Source organism: Manis pentadactyla, chromosome 4, assembly GCF_030020395.1.
Source record: "Manis pentadactyla isolate mManPen7 chromosome 4, mManPen7.hap1, whole genome shotgun sequence".
Lineage (NCBI taxonomy): Eukaryota > Metazoa > Chordata > Mammalia > Pholidota > Manidae > Manis > Manis pentadactyla.
The window spans coordinates 167533993-167557531 of NC_080022.1; the positions used below are offsets into that span (position 1 = coordinate 167533993).

Here is a 23539-nt window from a genome sequence, read left to right on the forward strand (position 1 = left end):
TCAACTGTACTTCTCCCAGATGTAGGTTATCAAGTAGAAGTTCCGATCTTGGATGTTATCTACCAGTGGGAATAAAAAAATGCAAGTGCATGCCCCGCTGTTCATGAGCTATCCCGTCCTCTTTGGCTCCATTTAGAAATTTCATCAGGACAAGGGATTCCAGGAATCCCCTGCATTTGGAGAAACAGGACATCAACTTTGCCCTCTACCTCATCATATTTCATCTGGGATTCTACTCATCTGTTTATTGAATAAATATTTGAGTGTCTACTATGTGCAAGGCTGTTCCTTGCAAAGATGAGCCCTTAACCACCTATTCCTTCCTCTAATTGCACAATGAGTTCCCTTCTCTTGTTTTTATTTTGCTTTTTCTGAAATGGGAACTACAACATTTGTGGGATTAAGAAATATCCTTCTGATATCACCTCACACCAGTTAGAATGGCTAGTATGTTAAAAAAAAGAAATAAGTGTTGGAGAGTATGTATAGAAAAGGGAACTCTTGTCCACTGTTGGCAGGAATATAAATCGGTTAAGACACTAGGGAAAGTAGTATGGAGGTTTTTCAAAAAATTAAAAATAGAAATGCTGTATAACCTGGTAATCCCACTTCTGGAAATTTATCTGAAGAAAACAAAATCACTAATTTGTAAGGATATTTGCACTTTTGTGTTTATTGCAGCATTATTTATAATAGACGAGATATGGAAGCAACCTAATTGTCCATTGACAGATGAATGGATAAAGAAATTGTGGTATATATATACAATTGAATACTACTTGGCCATAAAAAAGAATGAAACCTTGGCATTTGTGACAATATAGATAGACTTAGAAGGTATTATGCTAAGTGGAATAAGTCAGAGAAAGACAAATACTATATGATTTCACTTTTATGTAGAATCTAAAAAAACAAAACAAATGAACAAACAAAATGAGATAGATTCATAATCACAGAGAACAGACTAGTGGTTGCCATAGGGGAGGTGGTAGGGGCTGGTGAAATAGGTGAAAGGAATAAAGAGGTACAAACTTCCAATTATAAAATAAATTAGTCATGGAGAATCAAAGTACAGCATAGACAATATAATAAAATAAAAGTAATATAATATTGTTACAAAAGATATAAAAGGAGAATATGATAAAAGTCAATAATCTTGTAATATCTTTGCATGTAGACAGATGGTAACTACACTTAATGTGATGAGTGTTTAGAATTGTATATAATTGCTGAATAACTATGTTGTACACCTGAAACCAATATAATATTGTTTATCAATTATATTTCAATTAAAAAAAAGTAAGCTCAGCAACTTTCTATGGACACACGCACACGCGCGCGCGCACACACACACACACACACACACACACACACTCCTCTTAGTGTTACTTCCCCAGCGTACACTTCCAATTTTCCATGGAGTTAATGAGGTAAGAAGATAATCTAAATTTTTCAAGAGCAGCTAACAAAAAAGCCCACTTATAATTCATCTCAGAATGAATTAAATGATATTGACTCCACTTATTATTTCATCCAGGCTGATATAAAACACGTTTGCATTCTCTGAGGAACTGATCAGAGGGCTGGAAGAGATGATGGGATGTGCTGGCTACCACGTGAGGCCAGCATAAAATTTACCAGTGGAATTGATAATCCCAGATAGACTATATCAATGTTCTGTATTGATAACACTCAACATGGAGTGTCATTTCCTCATTCCAGTCGGGAGACAAGTAAAAAAAGAATCATTTTTAATTTTCTGGGGCATAGAGTAGGCAGAAAGGAGTCTGTTAAGAAATAATTAGGTATCTCATTTAAATGTTTAATAATGTTTTTTATTTAACATAAACATAGAACAGATAATTCACGTCACTATTAATATGTCATGCTATAGGTTCAATGCTGTGGGTAGGACTTGTGGGAGTATTCTTACCCTTGAAGAATTTACAGTATAGTTGAGAAGTCAAAATATAAGACAATATGTGTGTTCCCCAAACTCAAAAGTAATCTTTTCCTTCCAGTCTCCGCCTGGAAGCTCTTGCATGTACATCCCATTGTTCCTAACTCATTGCGAAATGCTTCAGGAAGTGCTCAAAAAACACTAATCTATGGTTAAGTGTGGAAAGTGTTTGCCATTCAGCACTGGATTTTCCAAGCTGATAGCAAACAGCATGAATTCTTTAACATCTAATTGTGACGAAGTACACAGCATAGTACTCCGTGCATGGGTTCTGGAGTTAAGACTGCTTGGATTTCAATCTCAATTCTGCCAGTTATTAGCTGTGTGACCTTAAGTATTATGTGACCTTAAGTAATTTCTCAGCGGCCCAACCTCATATGTAAAAGAATACTACTCTTGTTTGTGGTGAGAAGTAACTGAGTTAACATATGTAAAATGCTACAAAATTGCCTGGCACCCGCTAAACATTTCTGTATCATCTATTATTTGTTAATATTAAACCTGTGACTCTTTCCCAAAATTACAAATAAGAATTGTTTTTGTCAGTCCGCTTGTCTTTTGCTTCAGTAAACATAGTAGTCATTAAGCTTGCACAATAAACATAGTAGTCATTAATTTGACAGTAATAAATTTCTTTCTTCAAACTGTACGGATTGGGAAAACTTGGGCTCAGGTTTGAGGTTACCCAGCATAGTCACGTCAGACACAAAACCCAGAAACGAGTTCATTTCGCCGTTTCGGGAATCAACCTAGGCATTGAAGAAAAACACTTGTCTCAGAAGTACACCACCTCATTTTCAACAGAAGCGAAACAAGGCGCACGAACATCCCAACCTTCGGGGAGCGGAGCAACTCCTCGCAGCCAGAAAGGGACGTGCGCAAGCGCAGTTCACGCTCCAGAGCTCTCCAGCTGGCGCGTGACAGCCGTGCGTTCCACCCAAACCCCCAACGCCGTCTCAGTGCACATGCGCTGTCCTTAATTCACACCGCCCCCTCCCTGCGCACGTGCGCGTTCGCGCCGCTCACACTTCGGCGGAGGACGCGCGCCCTGGAAAATTCCACACCGCGGCTAGCTCCACCCTTTGCGCCTTCTATCCTGAACTAAGCTCTTGAAGCGTAATTTCCATCCCAGAGGCCTTTGCGTGAACAAAATGGCAGCCCCTGTGTCGCGGGGGTTGTCTTGCTTTCCCAGGACGGTGGGTTGGTGGTCTCGTCAGGTGGGTAGGGACGGAGCGGGTAGGACTCTAGGGGCTGGAAGACGACAGAGTAGAGGGGAATTTTCGCTTTGCAGTTGTTCTTGGTAAGCTTGGTCAATACGACTGACATCTCAGCTTAGGTAGACGGGACCCAGTTACTAGGCTAAGTAGCCGAGTGCGGACAGCCTGGGTAGGACCTTAAGGGCCAGCAAGTTCTAGGGGATTAAGTTTCTCCAATTTGGTGTGGGTCTGTCTGGCGGGGAGGTGTTAAAAGGGGAAACAAGTAATGTTTGAAAGGGGCACTCGCTTCCCCTCGATTCTTTATTTTATTTTATTAAATGTGCATCACAGTGTTTTCAACAGTCCCAGTCCCCCGTAACTGCTAGTCACTTCTCAGTGTCTACGAGCCTAATACTGTTTTGTTCCTTCTGTTTTGCTTTGTTTTTATATTACACAAGTAAGTGAAATCATATGGTATTTGTCTTTCTCTCCTGGCTTATTTCACTGAGCATAATACCCTCTAGATCCATCCATGTTGTTGCAAATGACAGGATTTCTTTTCTTTTTATGACTGAGTATAATATTCCATTGTGTGTATGTACCACATCTTCTTTATCCATTCATCTATTGATGAACACTTAGGTTGCTTCCATATCTTGGCCTTTGCAAACAGTCCCTTGATTGTTACAAATGTCCTAAGTTGAACAGTAGCTGAACAGAGGGGAGTCCTGTATTGTCATTGTACCTGCCTGAGCAAACTTCATAATCAGAGAGAAAAGCAACCTGGCCCTTAAAGAGCTAATTGATCAGTTGGGAGCTACAACAGCAGAATGAAGTTTATGGTGAGGATCAGAATGTAATGAGCAGAATGTAATCTGAGTAAATATAGAGGGGATGCCAAAAAAAGGACTTTTCTTATGTTTTAATAATAGCATTCTGTTCATTTTACTATTAGGTTGGTGTTTAAGTTCTCCTTTGGATCGAAGGTGTTTTGAAAGCAGAGTAACCTTGCTTCAATCAATTAAGCATCTCTAGGAGTTGGCATAGTCCTTGTACTATGGAAAGTACTAAAAGAAAGCCTTTAGTTAATGTTGAGTGGTGTTAGTAAATGTTGCTTACTGGCCTAGTAGAAACACTCATAAGTATTAAGATAGTAATGCATTTTCTCTCTTATATGTGGCTTTATAATTATTCCTAAGTCATTCTTTGGTTGTGTCCTTTCTGTCTTTGCTTAGAGTTTGTTCAAGATAGATTTTTTTTCCAGGTTATCTATATCCTAACCTTTTCCTGAATTCCAGCCAGTCCTTGCGACTCACCCCACAGCCATAGTTCCAGTGAGAACTAAGAAACGTTTCACTCCTCCTGCTTATGAACCCAAATACAGATCACAAAAGGAGTTTATAGAATTTACCCGGAAAGCAGGACTAGTTATTCCTCCGGAACATTTGGAGCGTCCCATACATCTGGCTTGTACAGGTGAGGTGTGTTATTTCTGAGACCCTGACCCAGTCTCCTTCTGTCAGAGATATTCTGGAAAATGGAATGATTTGGACTGTGATTGACAGTATTTAGTTAACTACAAAATCAGGTCAGCCCCAGTGATTCACTCTATTTACACTATATTTCATAAGGTCATCTTTGTACTTGTTTTCATACTATTCTTAGTGACAAGGGTGAAATTTCTCCATTTTGTTTAAGAAGAAACTGAGGCTCTAACAGAAGACTTAAATTATCTTAGTCTATGTCTTCTAATGTAATAGATTTCCTCTTCATGGGAGTCTGTCTCATTAGTCTACTTTGTATCCAGAATCCCTCCCAATTTTATATGACCTCAAGATGACTTTTTTTCAGTCTTTCAATGCTTGCTTAGTGTTCGCCTTCTCTCATTACAGCTAATATCTTTGACACCTATATTCCTCCAGAGGGTGATGCTCGTGTATCATCTCTTTCAAAGGAAGGACTGGCACAGAAAACTGAGCGGTTGAAGAAAAATGTGGCATCACAATTGTCGTAGGTGTCTGAGACAACTGGGAGTTAGTATTAGAATAAAATTTCTTGTTGCGACTTTTTTGTCCAGAGAGGCCATCTTGGGTTAACTGGGTTGGATATAACTCCCTTGATGACAGTATTTTCTTTCCCTGTAATATAGTCTGTAATTAATGTTAAGTTATATGGGTATTTTGATTCTTAGCATCTCAGCCTTTATTGGTAGTTTGTGTCATGTCAACTAAGGAGTTGACTTCTAGTTTGTTAAGACATTTTCTGATCATGTATTTTAAAAATTAAAATAATAATAAAAGGATATTTGTATGAGAGGTACCTTAGAGTTTAAACTTCAGAGAGTAGGAAAAGCCAGAAACAGTCAAGAAGACAGGGAGATAACTGGGCCTTTGTTAAGAGGTAAAAGCCAAAATCTTCTTAGTCCCTCTTTAAATTGAAAGGACAGAAACATTTAGTATTTGTCACTCTGAGGTTCTTTAGGGTCATATATAGATTTCTATGCATGACTGTTTTTTGAGTCAGTGTTAATTCTTAATGTGACCATAATTTATTTCTCTAAATACAGATTTTATCACATCACCTTTCCTGCTTAAAACTCTTGTGGCTCTTCATAACCTTAAGAATAAAATCCACATTTCTATAGTGGTATTCAAGACTTTTAATAATCTGGCTCTTGCCTTAACCTCTACCATCATCTCCTTATTCCATTTTTCACATCCTAAACTTCAGCATTTCTAAACTAATTGCCAGTTCCTTGACAGTACTGTGCTATGCCTCTGTGTCTTTGCACATCGTTTCCTTTGCCTGAAAATGTCTTCTGCACTTCTTTACCTGGTAACTCCAACTCATTCCTCAAGAGCCAGTTGAGTATTGTGTCTGCCTTTAAGCCTTCCCTGACTCTTTTTGGAGCTGCCTCTGCATAGTTGTAACTGTACACTTACGTTTCCTACTTGTGATAATTCTGTGCTGTAATTATTTCCTTTTAAGTATTTCTTGCCTGGACTGTGATGTCTTTGGTGGTTGGTCTGTGATGATGATAAGCAAAACACATGTGGCTTTATTGTGGAGTTACCATCTAGGAGAGGAAGACAGCCATTGAATACTGGTTGTACACAATTAAATAATTATAGGTATGGTGAAGTCTGGGTGCTATGGGATCATGTGACAGGGAAGATAACTTGGTCTGGAAGTTCAGGGAAGGCTGCCCTGAGGAAATGGCATTTAAAGCTGGGATATAGGAATTGCTTAACAGTTGGCTAAGCAGAGGGATGTAGTGAAGAATAGCATTCTAGGGAGACAAACAGTTCAAGGAAGGCTTTGAGGTAGAGTATGGAGGGGTGTTGGATTCTTTTTTTTTTAGTCACATGCTTTTTCTGCATCTATGGAGATGATCATGTGATATTTGTCTTTTATTCTATGAATTAACATTGATTTGAGAATGGCAAACTTTGCATACCTTGAATAAATCCAGTTTGTCATGGTGTCTCTCATCTTAATATACTAATACTTTTAATTATATCAGAATTCCCTGTTTATGTTATCATAACCATGAAAATGCCATTGACAGCTAAATCATGCAGTACATTATCATGACTTTTCCTTCCCTGCATAATTTCTTTTTTGGAATTGTGTCTTTTTTTCTCATTTCCTTATAGAACCCCTAAATTTCCTTTCAATATTTTCAAAACATTCATTATTTTCTTAGTTTAATCTTCAAGAAAAAGTCCCTCCTGTAGCCTTCTTACCTGTTTCAGTCTGGACTGGTTGCTGTTTAAGACCCACTGTACATCTTGGGATCTTCTTTTATCATCCTCCTAATATTCCATATTCCTTATGCCTTCATCTTCTTGTATTCTCTTATTCCTTGATGTTCTGTCTTTCTCTTTCATGGTTCTACTCTGTTACTTCTTATTATTTGTTCTGTCATTATTAACTAGTCTGTTATTTTGTTGAGCATATTCCCCAGCAGCTTCCTGAGGAAAAGAGATGAAATCTTGCAAGTTTAAGAAAAAGTATTTTACTCCCCCACTTCATTTATAATTTGCCAAGGTAATGGAGTTCTGAGCTAGGAATAATTTTTTCCTAAACTAAAAGCACTGTTCTATTGTCTTTCTAATGTCTAATTGTTGCTAGTTAGGAGCCTGATGTTATTCTGACTCCTGAGCCTTTGTGTGAAACCTGTTTTCTTTCTATTCTAGTGCTTATAGGATGTTTTCTTTGATGTCAGAATTCTGAAATTTCTCTATAAGAAGACTTGGTCTTTCTTTAGAATGACTGATTTAAGTGCAAGTAAAATTGAGTTTACAGGACTTGGCACATTCAAAACATAGTTATTGAGTAAGAGGACAGACATTAATGGAGGTTAATGTAAGCTGTAAGTTAAGATTAATGTAAGCTGTGAAAATTGTATGAAATCTTTAGAAATGATTCTCATGCTTAATTTTACAGAATCCGTAAGATAAGAGAATATGATGCAAATTTTAAAATAAGAGACTTCCCTGAAAAAGCGAAGGATATCTTCATTGAAGCTCACCTTTGTCTAAACAAGTAAGTGAATCTCCTGTGTTAAGCCAGTTATGTTGTGAGCAGCTATTATTCTAGGTACAATTTTTTTTTTCTTCAGGTAAGAGTTCTAAAGTGGGAGAACTTTCTATGTGGAGAATAATTGGAGCCTGGCAGTAACCTTGTCTTCTCTCCCTGCTGTTGGGAATTGTCACCATTTGGTCTGGCTCTGCTCCACCTAAAAATGGTGGGACACTCTGCCAAATGGCTGCTGTTCTTACCCTGCCTGATCTCTAATTCGTCCTCTTTTTGTGTATTTGTCTAATGTATGTACATTTCCTTTTCCTGAATAAGTTTCTTTTGAAAATTTCCATCTTTATCATGATTCAACCAAGGGAAAGAAAGGGCTGCTAGGGAAATGGAAAAAAAGCAAAGAAGGGCCTAGAATAATCTTAAGTACCAGTCCTTGGACTGTTGCTGATATTCTTGAGCTGTGGCTGTGATGGTTCAGGTAGGACCCCAAACCTGTACTCAAAATCCATTAATTATTTCCTTTTACTTTTATTTCTTAAAAAAATTTTTCTTAATTATGAAATACTTCAAACATAAAAAATACCATTCAGGTTAAAAGATGTTTATGTTTTGCCATGTTTGCTTCAGAGTCCCTAACGGGGTGTGGACAGAGATAAAACATAGCTGACACCCCATCTCCCCATTGTTTTCCCTCCTACAGATAACCACTATGCTATATATCATTCCCATGCATATTTTTATACTTGTTCACCTCATGGATATGTGTATAAACAATGTATAGTATTGTTTTATGTATTGTATTTATCTTCTTAAAACCTGCCATTTTTATTGTTCAGTGTTGTTTTTTATGTATTGGCTTTTTTTTCTACCACATTATTTTGTATGTTCTATTTGCCATGATTTTTCTTTTCTTTTTCTCCTTTCATTTGTTGGATTGACATAATTTCCTTCTTTTTTGTTCCTTCCACTTATTTGGAAGCACTACATTCATTGATTTTTATTCTTTTAGTCAGTAGTCCCTAAAATGTTTTAACGTACTCTTGACTTAATATTACAAGAACCTTAGAATACTTTTCCAGTCACTGCCTTGTCCATCTCCATGTTACTGTCATCTAGTTTTTCAGTTCTACCTTTTTAAAATTTCTCCTTCATTTTTTGTTTATGGGCTTTTTAAAAAATCATCTTCATTTTTAAAGGATGCTCTCTTTGGGTAGAGAATTCCAGGTTAGTACTTATTTTCTATCAGCATTTTGAAGATGTCATCTTTTGTTTTCTGTTCTTTCTACTGAGAAGTTGGCTGTTTTTTTTTTGTTGTTGTTCCTTTGGAGTTAAAGTTTCTTTTTCCTCTGGCTGGTTTCAAGATTTTGTTCTCTGCCTCTAGCATTCAGCAGTTTACTTTGATGTACCTATGTGTATGTGTGTTCGTGTGTGTGTTTTTCCTGCCCTAGGTTCCTATTATTTTTTAAATCTTTGGTTGCTTTTTTTGTTAGTGTTGGAAAATTCTAAGAACATCCCTTCAAATGTTGCTTCTGCTCTACTTCCTTGTTCCTTGTGTGGTTCTGAATACGCATGTCAGATATTTTCACTGTGTGCCAAATAGTCTCATAGGCTCTTTTTTATATTTTCCAATATATATTTTTTAACCCTGTCAAGCTTCAGTCTGTATATTTTCTGATCTATCTTCCTGTCCTTTTTTCAGTTGTATCTAATGTGCTGTTAAACCTATCTGTCAAGCTCTTAATTTTGTAGTTATTTTCTGTTTTTCACTTTCAGAATTTTCATTTGATTTTTTTTGTGTTCTTCACCACAAATTCTCCATTTTGCCATATAATTTCTTGAACATACTAATTGCACTTAAAGTCCATGTCTAATAAAAATCTTTATCTTCTATAGGTCTTTTTTTTTTCTTCTGATTTTGGTTAGTTGTTTTTTTGTATGCCTGCTTTTTAAAAAAAAATCAAAGATATAACCATTCATTTAAAAATTATCAGTTTAGGAAGGGCTTTATTATGATAAAATACACATAATATACATTTACCAGTTTAGCCAATTTTAAAGTGAATAATTCAGTGGTCTTAAATTTTATCATCTGCTATTTCCTGTTTCCTGAACTTTTTCATTATCCCAAACAAAAACTCTACCTAGTAAGCAGTAATTCTCTCCATTGCTCCCTCCTCCCAGCACCTGGTAACCTTTATTCTGTTTTTTGTCTCTATCAGTTTGCCTATTTTAAGTACCTCATATAAATGGAATCTTACAGTATCTGCCCTTCTGTGACTGATTTATTCCATTTGGCATAATGTCTTCAGAATTCATCCATGTTGTACCACCTGTCAGAATTTCCTCCCTTTTTATGGCTGAATAATATTCCATTGTATGTATATACCACCTCATGGTTATCCATTAATCTGTTGTACATTTGGGTTGTTTCCATCTTTTTGCTGTTCTGAATAATACTTTTATGAACATTGGAATACAGGTATCTGTTTGGGTTCCTGCTTTCAGTCCCACTGGAGTTGCTGGATCATATGGTAATTCTATGTCTGATTTTTTGAGGAACTGTTTTCCACAGCAGCTTCACCATTTTGTTTTCCCACCAGCAATGCACAAGAGTTCCAGTTTCTCCACATCTGCACCAATACTTGTTATTTTCCATTTTTTTGGTAATAGCCATCCTGATGGGTATGAAGTAGTATCTCATTGTAGTTTTTCATTGTTTTTCTCTAATGGCTAGTGATGTTGAGCATCTTTTCATGTGCTTCTTGGCCATTAGTATGTTTTCTTTGAAGAAAGTTCTGTTCAAGTATTTTGCCCATTTTTGAATTGGGTTATTACTTTGTTTTGAGTTGTAGTACTGTGTATGTTCTAGCTATTAATCCCTTATCAGATATATATGTATTTTGCAAATATTTTCTCCCATTCTGTGGGTTGTCTTTTCACCTTATTGGTGACCTTTGATACAGAAATGTTTTTAATTTTGAAGTCTAACTTACATTTTTCTTCTTTTGTTGCCTGTGCTTTTAGTGTCATATCCTGGAAACTATTGCCAAATCCAGTGTTATGAAACTTCCCCCCTATGTTTTCTTCTAATGATTCTGTAGTTTTAGCTCTCACACTTAAGTCTTTAATCCATTTTGAGTTAATTTTTGTATATGGTATAAAGTAAGGGTCCAACCTCATTGTTTTGCATGTGGAAATCCAGTTTTCCCAGCATCATTTTTTTTTTTCCTACCATAAATCTACAATTACATGAAGAACACTATGTTTACCAGGCTCCTCCCCTCACCAAGTCCCCCCCACACATCCCACCACAGTCACTGGCCATCACCCAGCATCATTTTTTTAAGAGACTGTCCTTTTCCATTGAACAGTCTTAGCAGCCTTGTTGAAAATCAGTTGGCCAGAGATGTGAAGATTTATTCCCACCCTCTCCGTTCTAGTCCATTGAATCTATATGTCCGTTTTATATCTAAATAATATCCCATTGTATGTATATAGCACATTTTGTTTATCCATTCATCTGTTGGTGTATATTTGGGTTGTTTCTACCTTTTGGCTAGTATGACAATACTTTTATGAATGACTACACTGTAGTGGAGTTATTTTTTTAGTTTCCTTTTCTGGTTGTTTATTCTAGTCTATAGAAACACAATGCATTATTGTTGTTGTTATTGTTATCCTTAATCTACAATTACATGAAGAACATTATGTTTACTAGGCTACCCCCTTCACCAAGTCCCCCCCCCACACACACCATTACAGTCACTGTCCATCAGCGTAGTAAGATGCTGTAGAATCACTACTTGTCTTCACTGTGTTGCACAGCCCTCCCCATGCCCCCAACATATTATACATGTTAATCATAATGCCCCCTTTCTTTTCCCCCCACCCCCCATATCCCTCCCTTCCCACCCATCCTCCCTAGTCCCTTTCCCTTTGGTAACTGTTAGTCCATTCTTGGGTTCTGTGATTCTGCTGCTGTTTTGTTTCTTCAGTTTTCCTTTGTTTTTGTACTCCACATATGAGTGAAATCATTTGATACTTGTCTTTCTCTGCCTGGCTTATTTCACTGAGCATAATACCCTCTAGCTCCATCCATGTTGTTGTAAATGGTAGGATTTATTTTCTTCTTATGGCTGAATAATATTCCATTGTGTATATATACCACATCTTCATTACCCATTCATCTACTGATGGGCACTTAGGTTGCTTCCATTTCTTGGCTATTGTAAACAGCGCTGCGATAAACATAGGGGTGCATCTGTCTTTTTCAAACTGGGCTGCTGTATTCTTAGGGTAAATTCCTAGAAGTGGAATTCCTGGGTCAAATGGTATTTCTATTTTGAGCTTTTTGAGGAACCTCCATACTGCTTTCCACAATGGTTGAACTAATTTACATTCCCACCAGCAGTGGAGGAGGGTACCCCTTTCTCCACAGCCTCGCCAACATATGTTGTTATTTGTCTTTTGGATGGTGGCGATCCTTACTGGTGTGAGGTGATACCTCATTGTGGTTTTAATTTGCATTTCTCTTATGACTAGCAATGTGGAGCATCTTTTCATGTGTCTGTTGGCCATCTGAATTTCTTCAGAGAACTGCCTGTTCAGCTCCTCTGCCCACTTTTTAATTGGATTATTTGCTTTTTGTTTGTTGAGGTGTGTGAGCTCTTTATATATTTTGGATGTCAAGCCTTTATCGCATCTGTCATTTACGAATATATTCTCCCATACTGTAGGATGCCTTTTTGTTCTATTGTTGGTGTCCTTTGCTGTACAGAAGCTTTTCAGCATGATATAGTCCCATTTGTTCATTTTTGCTTTTGTTTCCCTTGCCCAGGGAGATATGTTTATGAAGAAGTTGCTCATGTTTATGTCCAAGAGATTTTGCCTATTTTTTTTCCTAAGAGTTTATGGTTTCATGACTTACATTCAGGTCTTTGATCCATTTCAAATTTACTTTTGTGTATGGGGTTAGACAATGATCCAGTTTCATTCTCTTACATGTAGCTGTCCAGTTTTGCCAACACCAACTGTTGAAGAGGCTGTCATTTCCCCACTGTGTGTCCATGGCTCCTTTATCATATATTAATTGACCATATATGTTTGGGTTAATGTCTGGAGTCTCTATTCTGTTCCACTGGTCTGTGGGTCTGTTCTTGTGCCAGTACCAAATTGTCTTGATTACTGTGGCTTTGTAGTAGAGCTTGAAGTTGGGGAGTGAGATCCCCCCCACTTTATTCTTCCTTCTCAGGATTGCTTTGGCTTTTCAGGGTCATTGGGGTTCCATATGAATTTTTTAACTATTTTTTCCACTTCATTGAAGAATGCTGTTGGTACTTTGATAGGGATTGCATTGTATCTGTATATTGCTTTGAGCAGGATGGACATTTTGATGATATTAATTCTTCCTAGCCAAGAGCATGGGATGAGTTTCCATTTGTTAATGTCCTCTTTAATTTCTCTTAAGAGTGTCTTATAGTTTTCAGGGTATAGATAGGTCTTTCACTTCCTTGGATAGGTTTATTCCTAGGTATTTTATTCTTTTTGATGCAGTTGTGAATGGAATTGTTTTCCTGATTTCTCTTTCTGCTAGTTCATCGTTAATGTACAGGAATGCAACAGATTTCTGTGTATTAATTTTGTATCCTGTAACTTTGCTGAATTCAGATATTAGTTCTAGTAGTTTTGGAGTGGATTCTTTAGGGTTTTTTATGTACAATATCATGTCATAAGCAAATAGTGACAGTTTGACTTCTTCCTTGCCAATTTGGATGCTTTTATTTCTTTGTTTTGTCAGATTGCCGTGGCTAGGAGCTCCAGTACTATGTTGAATAGAAGTGGTGAGAGTGGGCATCTGTGTCTTGTTTCCTATCTTAGGTGAAAAGCTTTCAGCTTCTCGCTGTTAAGTATGATGTTGGCTGTGGGTTTGTCATATATGACCTTTATTATGTTGAGAGGTACTTGCCCTCTATACCAATTTTGTTGAGTTTTTATCATGAATGGATGTTACATTTTCTTGAATGCTTTTTCAGTATCTATGGAGATAATCATGTGGTTTTTGTCCTTTTTGTTGATGTAGTGGATGATGTTGATGGATTTTTTAATGTTGTACCATCCTTGCATCCCTGAGATGAATCCCACTTGGTCATTGTGTATGATCCTCTTGATGTATTTTTGAATTCAGTTTGCTAATATTTTGTTGAGTATTATTTTCATCTATGTTCATCAGGGATCTTAGTCTGTAATTTTCTTTTTTTGTGGGGTCTTGCCTGGTTTTGGTATTAGAGTGTTAGAGTGATGCTGGCTTCATAGAGTGAGTTTGGAAGTATTCCCTCTTCTTCTATTTTTGGAAAACTTTAAGGAGAATGGGTATTCTGCCTTCTCTAAATGTCTGATAAAATTCAGTGGTGAATCTGTCTGGCCTGGTGGTTTTGTTCTTGGGTAGTTTTTTGATTACCGATTCAATTTTGTTGCTGGTAGTTGGTCTGTTTAGATTTTCTGTTTCTTCCTTGGTCAGTCTTGGAAGGTTGTATTTTTCTAGAAAGTTGTCCATTTCTTCTAGGTTAGCCAGTTTGTTAGCATATAGATTTTCATAGTATTCTCTAATAATTCTTTGTATTTCTGTGGGGTCTGTCGTGATTTTTCCTTTCTCATTTCTGATTCTGTTTATGTGTGTAGATTTTCTTTTTCTCTTAATAAGTCTGGCTAGGGGCTTATCTATTTTGTTTATTTTTTCAAAGAACCAGCTCTTGGTTTCATTGATTTCTTTCTATTGTTTTGTTATTCTCAATTTTATTTATTTCTTCTCTGATCTTTATTATGTCCCTCCTTCTGCTGACTTTGGGCTCATTTGTTCTTCTTTTTCCAGTTTCAATAATTGTGAATTTAGACTATTCATTTGGGATTGTTCTTCCTTCTTTAAATAGGCCTGGATTGCTGTATACTTTCCTCTTAGAACTTCCTTTGCTGTGTCCCACAGAAGTTGGGGCATTGTGCTGTTGTTTTCATTTGTCTCCTTATATTCCTTGATCTCTGTTTTAATTTGGTCATTGATCCATTGATTATTTAGGAGCTTGTTGTTAAGCCTCCATGTGTTTGTGAGCCTTTTTGTTTTCTTTGTACTATTTATTTCTAGTTTTATACCTTTGTGATCTGAAAAGTTGGTTGGTAGAATTTCAATCTTTTTGAATTTACTGAGGCTCTTTTTGTCGCCTAGTATGTGGTCTATTCTGGAAAATGTTCCATGTGCATTTGAGAAGAATGTGTATCCTGTTGCTTTTGGGTGTAGAGTTCTATAGACGTCTATTAGGTCCATCTGTTCTAGTGTGTTGTTCAGTGCCTCTGTGTCCTTACTTATTTTCTGTCTGGTTGATCTGTCCTTTGGAGTGAGTGGTGTGTAGAAGTCTCCTAAAATGAATGCATTGCATTCTATTTCATCCTTTAATTCTGTTAGTATTTGTTTCACATATATAGGTGCTCCTGTGTTGGGTGCATATATATTTATAATGGTTATATCCTCTTGTTGGACTGCCCCCTCTATCATTATGTAATGTCCTTCTTTATCTCTTGTGATTTTCTTTGTTTTGAGGTCTATTTTGTCTTATAAAGTACTGCAACACCTGCTTTTTTCTCCTTATTGTTTGCATGAAATATCTTTTTCCATCCCTTCACTTTTAGTCTTTGTACGTCTTTGGGTTTGAGGTGAGTCTCTTGTAGGCAGCATGTGTCTTGCTTTTTTATCCATTCTATTACTCTGTCTTTTGATTGGTGCATTCAGTCCATTACATTTATGGTAATTATCGATACATATGTACTTATTGCCATTGCAGGCTTTAGATTCGTGGTTACCAAAGGTTCAAGGGTAGCTTCTTTACTATCTAACCGTGTAACTTAACTCACTTATTACACTATTATAAACAGTCTGATGATTCTTTATTTCTCTCCCTTCTTTTTCTTCCCCCTCCACTCTTTATATGTTAGGTGTTTTATTCTATACTCTTTTGTGTTTCCCTTGACTGATTTTGTGAATAGCTAATTATATTTTGCATTTAGTTAGTATTTGGTTGGTCTACTTTCTTTGCTGTGGTTTTATTTTCTCTGGTGACATCTGTTTAGCCTTAGGAGCACTTCCGACTAAAGAGCAGTCCCTTTAAAATATACTGTAGAGATGGTTTGTGGGAGGTAAATTCCCTCAACTTTTGCTTATCTGGGAATTTTTTAATCCCTCCTTCAAATTTAAATGATAATCTTGCTGGATACAGTATTCTTGGTCAAGGCCCTTCTGTTTCATTGCATTGAATATATCATGCCATTCTCTTCTGGCCTGTAAGGTTTCTGCTGAGAAGTCTGATGATAGCCTGATGGGTTTTCCTTTGTAGGTCATCTTTTTTCTCTCTCTGGCTGCTTTTAATACTCTGTCCTTGTCTTTATTCTTTGCCATTTTAATTATTATGTGTCTTTGTTGTTGTTCTCCTTGGGTCCCTTGTGTTGAGAGATCTGTGGACTTCCATGGTCTGAGAGACTATTTCCTTCCCCAGCTTGAGGAAGTTTTCAGCAATTATTTCTTCAAAGACACTTTCTGTCCTTTTTCTCTCTCTTCTTCTTCTGGTACCCCTATAACACGAATATTGTTCTGTTTGGATTGGTCACACAGGTCTCTTAATATTCTTTCATTCCTGGAGATCCTTTAATCTTTCTCTGCCTCAGCTTCTCAGTATTCCTGTTCTCTGATTTCTGTTCCATTAACAGTCTCTTCCACCTCATCCAGTCTTGTCTTAAGTCCTTCCGTTGTTTCATTTCTGTCATCTCCCTCTGGAATTCATCCATTAGCTCTTGCATATTTCTCTTTAGCTCCATCAGCATGCTTTTGAGTTTTATTTTGAATTCTTTTTCAGGAATATTGGTGATTTCAGTGTCACTAGGCCCTCTCTCTGGGGTTTGAGGGATTTTTGACTGAACAAGTTTCTTTTGCCTTTTCGTGTTGATTGAAGCAATCGCCGTGAAGTGGCGTGTGTGTCAGCTGGGAGAACAAAGTCCCTTCCTGCTTGTTTGTCACCTTGCCCATCTCCACTGCCTGAGCCAGTCATCTGCACACAGGGAGCAGCATCTGGGTTAATCCCCTGAGCTGCCATGGATGGGACGGCCCTCGGGATGGCCTAGGGCATTGGTAGTGGTTGCAGGCGATCAGCGCGTGTTTGCCGCAAGAAAAGAGCTCCTATGTGCTTTCTGGACTCTGCGCTGGCTTCCTCTGCCTGTGCTGGTCAGCGGTGCGCAGGGGGCAGCCCTCGGGATGGCCTAGGGCACTGGTGGTGGTTGCAGCACATGTTCACTCCAAGAATAGAGCTCCTCTGTGCTTTCCGGACTCTGCACCGACTTCCTCTACCTGTGCCGGTCAGCTACGTACAGGGGGCAGCCTCTGCGTTGATCCCCTGAGCTGCCGTGCACAGGGCAGTCCTCAGGATGACCTAGGATATTGGCAATGGTTGCAGGTGATCAGCACGTGTTTGCTGCAAGAGTAAAGCCCCTTTGTGCCTTCTGGACTGTGCACCAGTCTCCACTGTCTGTGTTGGTTGACTGCGGGCAGGGGGCAGCCTCTGGGTCTGGCTCGATTAGCCATGTGCTGGGAGAAGCCTCTGTGTGGTTGCTGTGGGTGGGGCTGCTCCCCATTGCTCTGCAGCAATGGCAGGTCAGCCAGTTCGCTTGCAGTGCCGGTGGTGAGGAATGAATGGCAGGCTGCTTATCGCCGTGAGGGGCTTTGGTGCTATGTTGCCACCCAGGGGGTTAGGGTGCCTGAAATTCTGGTTATTTAGCAGTCCTGTGCTTCCACTCCCTCCCCACTCTGATTCTTTTCCTCCTGCCAGAGAGCTGGGGTGGGGGGTGTGCTCGGGTCCCACCAGGTCATGACTTTGTAGCTTACCCTTTTCATGAGATACTGAGTTCTTGCAGATGTAGATATAGCCTGGCTGGTGTACTGTATCTTCTGGTCACTCTTTAGGTACAGTTGTATTCGCTGCATTTTCAAAGTATCTATGGTTTTGGGAGGAGATTTCTGCCACCCTACTCATGCTGCTGTCTTGAGAATTCCCCCAAGTCTTTTCTCTTTTGAGCTAACTGAAAGTTTCTCCATTTTGTTGAACTTTAAAGAATCAACTTTTGGCTTCTTTGATTTTCTGATTCTAATGTTCTCTATTTTGATTTTCTCTGGTCTAATCTTTATTATTTGCTTCCTTCTGCTAGCTTTTGGGTTTAGTTTGCTCTTCTTTTTTTCTAGTTTCTTAAAGTGCACAGGTAGGTTTTAATTTGAGATGTTTCTTCTTTTTTAATGTAAATATTTGCAACTATAAAATTTTCATTTAGCACTGTTTTTGCCACATCCCATAGTTTTGGTATTTTGTGGTTTCAAAGAAGAATGTGTGTTCTGATGTTGTTAGCAGGAGTGATCTGTTAATTGGTAGTGTAAGTTCTTTGTTTCCTATCGATATTCTATGTGGTTGTTCTATCCAATATTGAAAATGGAAGATTGAAATACCCAACTATTATTATAGAACTGTTTCTTTCTCCCTTCTGTTAATTTTTGCTTTATATGTTTTGGGGCTCTGTTATGTATGATATTTATAATTGTTATATCTTTTAGATGGATTGAACCTTTTATCAAATCCATTGTCTCCTGTAACCTTTTTTGCATAAAATCTATTTTGTCTAACAGTATTATCACTACCCCAACTGTCTTTTGGTTATTATTTGCATAAATATCTTCTTCCATCCTTTTATGTTTCAATCTTTCTGCATCTTTCTATTTAAAGTAAATCTCTTATAAACAACATATAGATGGATTATTGTTTTTTGTTCATTGGTCTGCCAATCTCTACCTCTTAACTGGCGAGTTTAATGCATTTACATACAAAGTAATTACTGTTAAGGAATGAGTTCTGCCATGTAGCTATTTATCTCTGTATGTCTTCATATTTCTTTGTGTTCCATTCCTCCATTACCACCTTTTTTGTATTTAGTTGATTTTTTGTAATGTACCATTCTGGTTCCCTTCTTTTTCTGCATACTTTTAAGTTATTTTCTTAGTGGTTACCTTGGAGATTAGAATTGATATTTTAAACTTAGAACAACAACCTAGTTTGAATAATCAACCTAATTTTATAGTATACAAACACTCTGCTCCTTCATATCTCTGTTCTTCCTTCCTCTTCGTATTGTTATTGTTATGGATTACATATTTATACATTGTGTGCCCGTAACGTAGATTTATAATTATTACTTTATGCATTTGTCTTTTAAATCTTATAGGAAAAAAACAAGGAGTTACAAACCAAAAATACAATACTGGCTTTCGTATTTACCTATATGGTTACCTTTGCCAGTGTTCTTTATTTCTTCTTGTGGCTTTAAGTTACTGTCTTGTGTCTTTTAACTACAGTCTGAAAAACTCCCTGTAGCATTTCTAGTAGGGTAGATCTACTGATAATGAACTCTTGTCAGTTTTCCTTTTATCTAGAAATGCCTAAATTTTTCCTTCATTCTTAAAATAGAGATTTTCCATCTATAGAATTCTTAGTTGACAGGTTTTTTTCTTTTCTTTCAGGACTTTAAATATATTACCCCAGTCTTCTAACCTCCATGGTTTCTGATAAAAATTCAATTGTAATCTCATTGAGGATCCCTTGTATGTGACAATTCACTTCTCTCTTGCCACTTTCAAGATACTCTCTTTGTCTTTGGGTTTTAATGTTTGGATTGTAATGTGTCTCAGTGTAGATTTCTTGGAGTTTATCCTGCTTAGAGTTTGTTGAATTTTTTTAGTTTTGGGTTTTTTTCCCCCCCATTCAACCCTGGACAGAGAAGTTTTCTCTCTCAGCTGGTGGACTGTTTTTCTAGTCTCCCTTGGCTGCAGATGCAGGACTCTTGAGGGTCATAGCTTTATGCAGGGATCCACAGTTTTAGGGAAAGTCAGCTCCTAGCCATCATCTATTTCTGGATCCCTTAATCATCCCTTATCCTGTTGTGATATCAGGTTGTATTCTTTTCCATTCTGGTTTAGTTCCCATTCTGGCATCTAGGGATTTACTTTTCTTTCTTGTGAACTAAGCTACAGTTTTTGGAAATGTGCATGTGTGCATGTATTATATTCTATCCAACATTCCTAGATGTTTATAGTGAGAGTAGTTTCACATTAGCTCAGTCCTTATGTTGCCAGAAACAGATGTCTTTCTTTTATTCTTCAGTGTAAGTTCTATTACAGAATAGTAAGTAAAGTCATAGAAAAGGGAGTTATTTCTACTGAAGATTTATAGGCCAGAATAGTGAGGGGGAAGAGTTTGTTAGAGGTGCAGACTTGCTGGTGGTAGCTGTCAACACAACTCAGTCTAGTCTAACCGAGAGCTACTGTGGGGGGAATGTCTTGGAATATTTTCTATTAGGAATAAAGGTAGAAGGGAAGCAGATAGAACTGATCCCTTACTCATTCTGGGATTAGAGATAAGATTTTTCAAAGGGATGAAGACTTAAACTGCCCAGAAAGTATTAAACTTTGGGGAAAAGTCATGCATGTGTATCTGAAAGAAACTCATCTGTGGTCTTAGGTTTATTTGAAATCTCTCAGTTAAGAACTCTCCTAAAATCCTGTATGTACAGGAGCTGGAATTTGCTGTCTGTTTTCTTACTATTACTGCATAGAATCAGCACAATTAGGTCACTCTGGCAGCAACAAAGATGGGGAGAAAAAAAGAAAAGATCAGAAAAGACAGATGATTATCTTTTGGCTAGGTTCATAGATAAAAGTGTAAAATCCACAGCTAAGCCAGTTGGTACCATTGATGTGTCCGAAGTAAGATAAGTTGAGCTTTTGACTATTTGCGTTGGATTTCATTCCCCATAGCAGCTTAGAGTGAAGACTGATACCCATGTCCCTATGAGGGTCTCTTGCCCATCTAAAGGATGTATGGTAATTTCAGAGAAATTTCTTTTCTGCTTCTGAGATTCAAACATAACTTTACTCTTCTATTAGATTTCAAGGTTTTCTTTTAAATCATGTTCATCTTTATGTCCCCAAGACATAGCATATTGCATGGTTTATAGTTTGTGTGTAGCGTATATTTGTAAAACCAATTGTTTTCCATTTTAAGGGCCATTTTCAATTTTCTTACAGGGTATCATAAAAGCAAAAGTCAGTGATATATTTCTCTTTCGTTTTTAGCTCAGATCATGACCGACTTCATACCTTGGTAACTGAAAACTGTTTTCCGGTAGGTTCTCATCCTCCTTAGAGCTGTGGGGTGTCTGAATGGCAGATTGTAGACATCACTTCTGGTTTTCATAAGAAGGATTAGTTTGAAAGTGCAGGGAACTTAAGGAAAAAGCTTAAGTTTCTTTATTTTTGGCCAAATGATAATGACTGTCTTAAACTCTGGTAAGGGCACTGCAGATAGGAAGGAGGAAGTCCCTTAGCAAGCAGTACTGAAGCCTCTGGGACCCATCCTGAGGTCAGGGTATGGGCCACAGTAGGCCAGCCCTATGCGTACCTGGAGTATAATAAAGGATTTGACAAGCATTCATGAGACTTAACATTGTGTATTAATAGGGGTGCTAGGTACTTTGGGAGACTCCTGAAAATGGGAACTTTGTAGATCAAGAATAAGAACTTCAGTTTCCATCAATTCAGCCTCATCTCCCTAGGGTCAAGTGTAGCCAACCTAGTCTTAGCAGTTTAGACTTTATGATCTCTGTAAAATCCCATCCTTCACCTCCAAAAGGTGAGGGGGGAAAAACAATATATATGCGGTAAAAAATGCATTCAGTAATTAGCAGATCATGAAAGTATATGGGAGGGATAATGATGTATTAGTTTGGAGTGTGGTTTTCATTGACTTGGAGAAGAGTCCTCAAGGAGGTGGACGGGTCTTGAGTTGTGACTTGGATGAAAAGAGAGTTGCTGTGAAGTGGGCTTAAGCAGTAGCTGAATCACAATTTAGGAAGGTGAGAGAGAAAGTAGGTATAAGAAGGCCTTTGATGGGAAATGTTGCTTGTCGGTGTAGTGTTGCAAGAAGGGAGAACAGGTGTGGAAGGAAGTACCAGTTTCCCTAGAGGGAGGGAAAAACCCAGTTGAACTTGCTCTCCTCTGCCCTCAGGACATGGTCTGGGACATCAAATACAAGACCGTCCGCTGGAGCTTCATAGAATCTTTAGAGCCATCACAGGTGGCTCAGGTTCGCTGTTCAAGCCTGTTGAGCCAGGGCAACATATATGGCCAGGTCACCGTCCGCATGCACACTCGGCAGGTAGAGACACCATCCTTCTGGCTTTTCTTCACTCTCAGGTTGGGCACCTCTCTCTGGAGTCCTGGGTGCAGCTGCCCAAGACTTGGGTTCTAAGACAAGGTTTGCCATGGTTTACCTTGTTCTGTCGTTGTGCCCTTCCCACTGCTAGATGTCAGCTCTACTAAGACAAGTATGAGAATATTCTTTCTCACCCTTCCTGGTCTTGACACCCCTGTCCCCCCAATCCTGGTCAAAAATCCTCTAAGAATAATCAATACGTCAGTTAGTCAAGATTCAGAATTCTGAGATAATTTTTTTCTACCCTCTAAAGTTTATTGTTATGGTGGTTGGAAAAATGGCTGTGTGGCAAAGAAACAAAAACAAAACACGGACTAACAGGCCAGATTTGCTTTTCATCCATGCAGACTCTGGCTATCTATGACCGGTTTGGCCGGTTGATGTATGGACAGGAGGATGTGCCCAGGGATGTGCTGGAGTATATTGTGTTTGAAAAGCACTTGACAAACCCCTATGGGAGTTGGAGAATGCATGCCAAGATCGTCCCACCGTGGGCACCCCCTAAGCAGCCCATCCTTAAGGTAAGGCCCTTGCCTCATTTAAGAGGCCGGAGGCAGTATTCATATACATCCTAAGCCACTCCTGTTGGGCTCCACCTAGTGGAGAGAGGGGGTGATGCAGCTCCAGGGAAGGGAAATCCTGTTGGGGTAGGCATGTAGGAAGGGGCAGTGAATCTCTTGGTTCAGCCATGTGCTTGGGTGGTCGATAACTCAGCTTCCTGCTCTTTCAGACGGTGATGATCCCTGGCCCCCAGCTGAAACCCTGGGAAGACTATGAAGAACCACAAGGGTCACAGGGAGAGGCCCTTAAGCCTCAGCTAGCCTGATTGCAAAAATACCTCCTGGGGTGAAGCAGGGGTGATGAGGTGACTGGAAGCTTGGCTGTGAAGTTTGGGAGTCTGGGAGCTATGTGGTCATCCATCTCCATCAGGCTGTAGAAAGAACCTACTTGGTTGTCTTCTGTCCTGCTTGGGTCTTTTCAGCAGTCTCACCCTCGACAACCACGGCTGATGGCTGGGCCCCAGTGGGTGGCTGGCACGCACAGCCATGGACCCACTTTTTTTACTTCTTTTATAATTATATACCTAGCTTCTAAATCTAGATAAAAGTGTGTTTCAGAGACTACCTAATACCCATTTTTCTTGCAGTAGGGACTGTCAGGAGCAAACTGGCAGAATTTTATAATCACAAAATAGGGATTAGAGTTTGAAATAAAACACCATCAGACTGTTGGACAAATTGTAGTGGGTTCTGTACATTTCCCCTGGTTCAGGCTGGAAGTAGACCAGCCTTCAAATGGCAGAAATGGGAGACAAGCTGAATTGTGAGTGATGTGACATCCAGGAAATCCAGACTTGGGAAAAATGATGTTGATATAAGAGGCTCTTTTCTCATACACTAACCCAGTTAATCAGCATTTGTATTTCATAGAAGAATGTAAATCTAAAGAAATCATTTATTCCTCAGCCTTTGGATTGTGTTATCATCCTGGTGTGATCCAGAAAG

At 38.4% G+C, this 23539-nt stretch overlaps 1 protein-coding gene across 1 annotated transcript; it reads left to right on the forward strand.

The window, feature by feature from the left end:
• The first annotated feature begins 3025 nt into the window (after positions 1-3025).
• Positions 3026-23272, forward strand: MRPL45 (mitochondrial ribosomal protein L45). The gene is made up of 8 exons (XM_036930465.2): positions 3026-3177; positions 4455-4632; positions 5049-5166; positions 7606-7704; positions 20897-20945; positions 21828-21977; positions 22382-22555; positions 22765-23272. Exons 1-8 carry the CDS (start codon positions 3112-3114, stop codon positions 22858-22860), a joined length of 930 nt encoding a protein of 309 aa, XP_036786360.1. The 5' UTR covers positions 3026-3111; the 3' UTR covers positions 22861-23272.
• Positions 23273-23539: the final 267 nt, after the last annotated feature.

What these genes read in the sequence shown, in the direction of transcription:
- MRPL45 (XM_036930465.2), top strand. Translation starts at nt 3,112, where the DNA reads ATGGCAGCCCCTGTGTCGCGGGGGTTGTCTTGCTTTCCCAGGACGGTG. An exon ending in TGGGTTGGTGGTCTCGTCAG is followed by an intron (nt 3,178 to 4,454) that starts GTGGGTAGGGAC and finishes CCTGAATTCCAG; the next exon opens with CCAGTCCTTGCGACTCACCC. An exon ending in CATACATCTGGCTTGTACAG is followed by an intron (nt 4,633 to 5,048) that starts GTGAGGTGTGTT and finishes CTCTCATTACAG; the next exon opens with CTAATATCTTTGACACCTAT.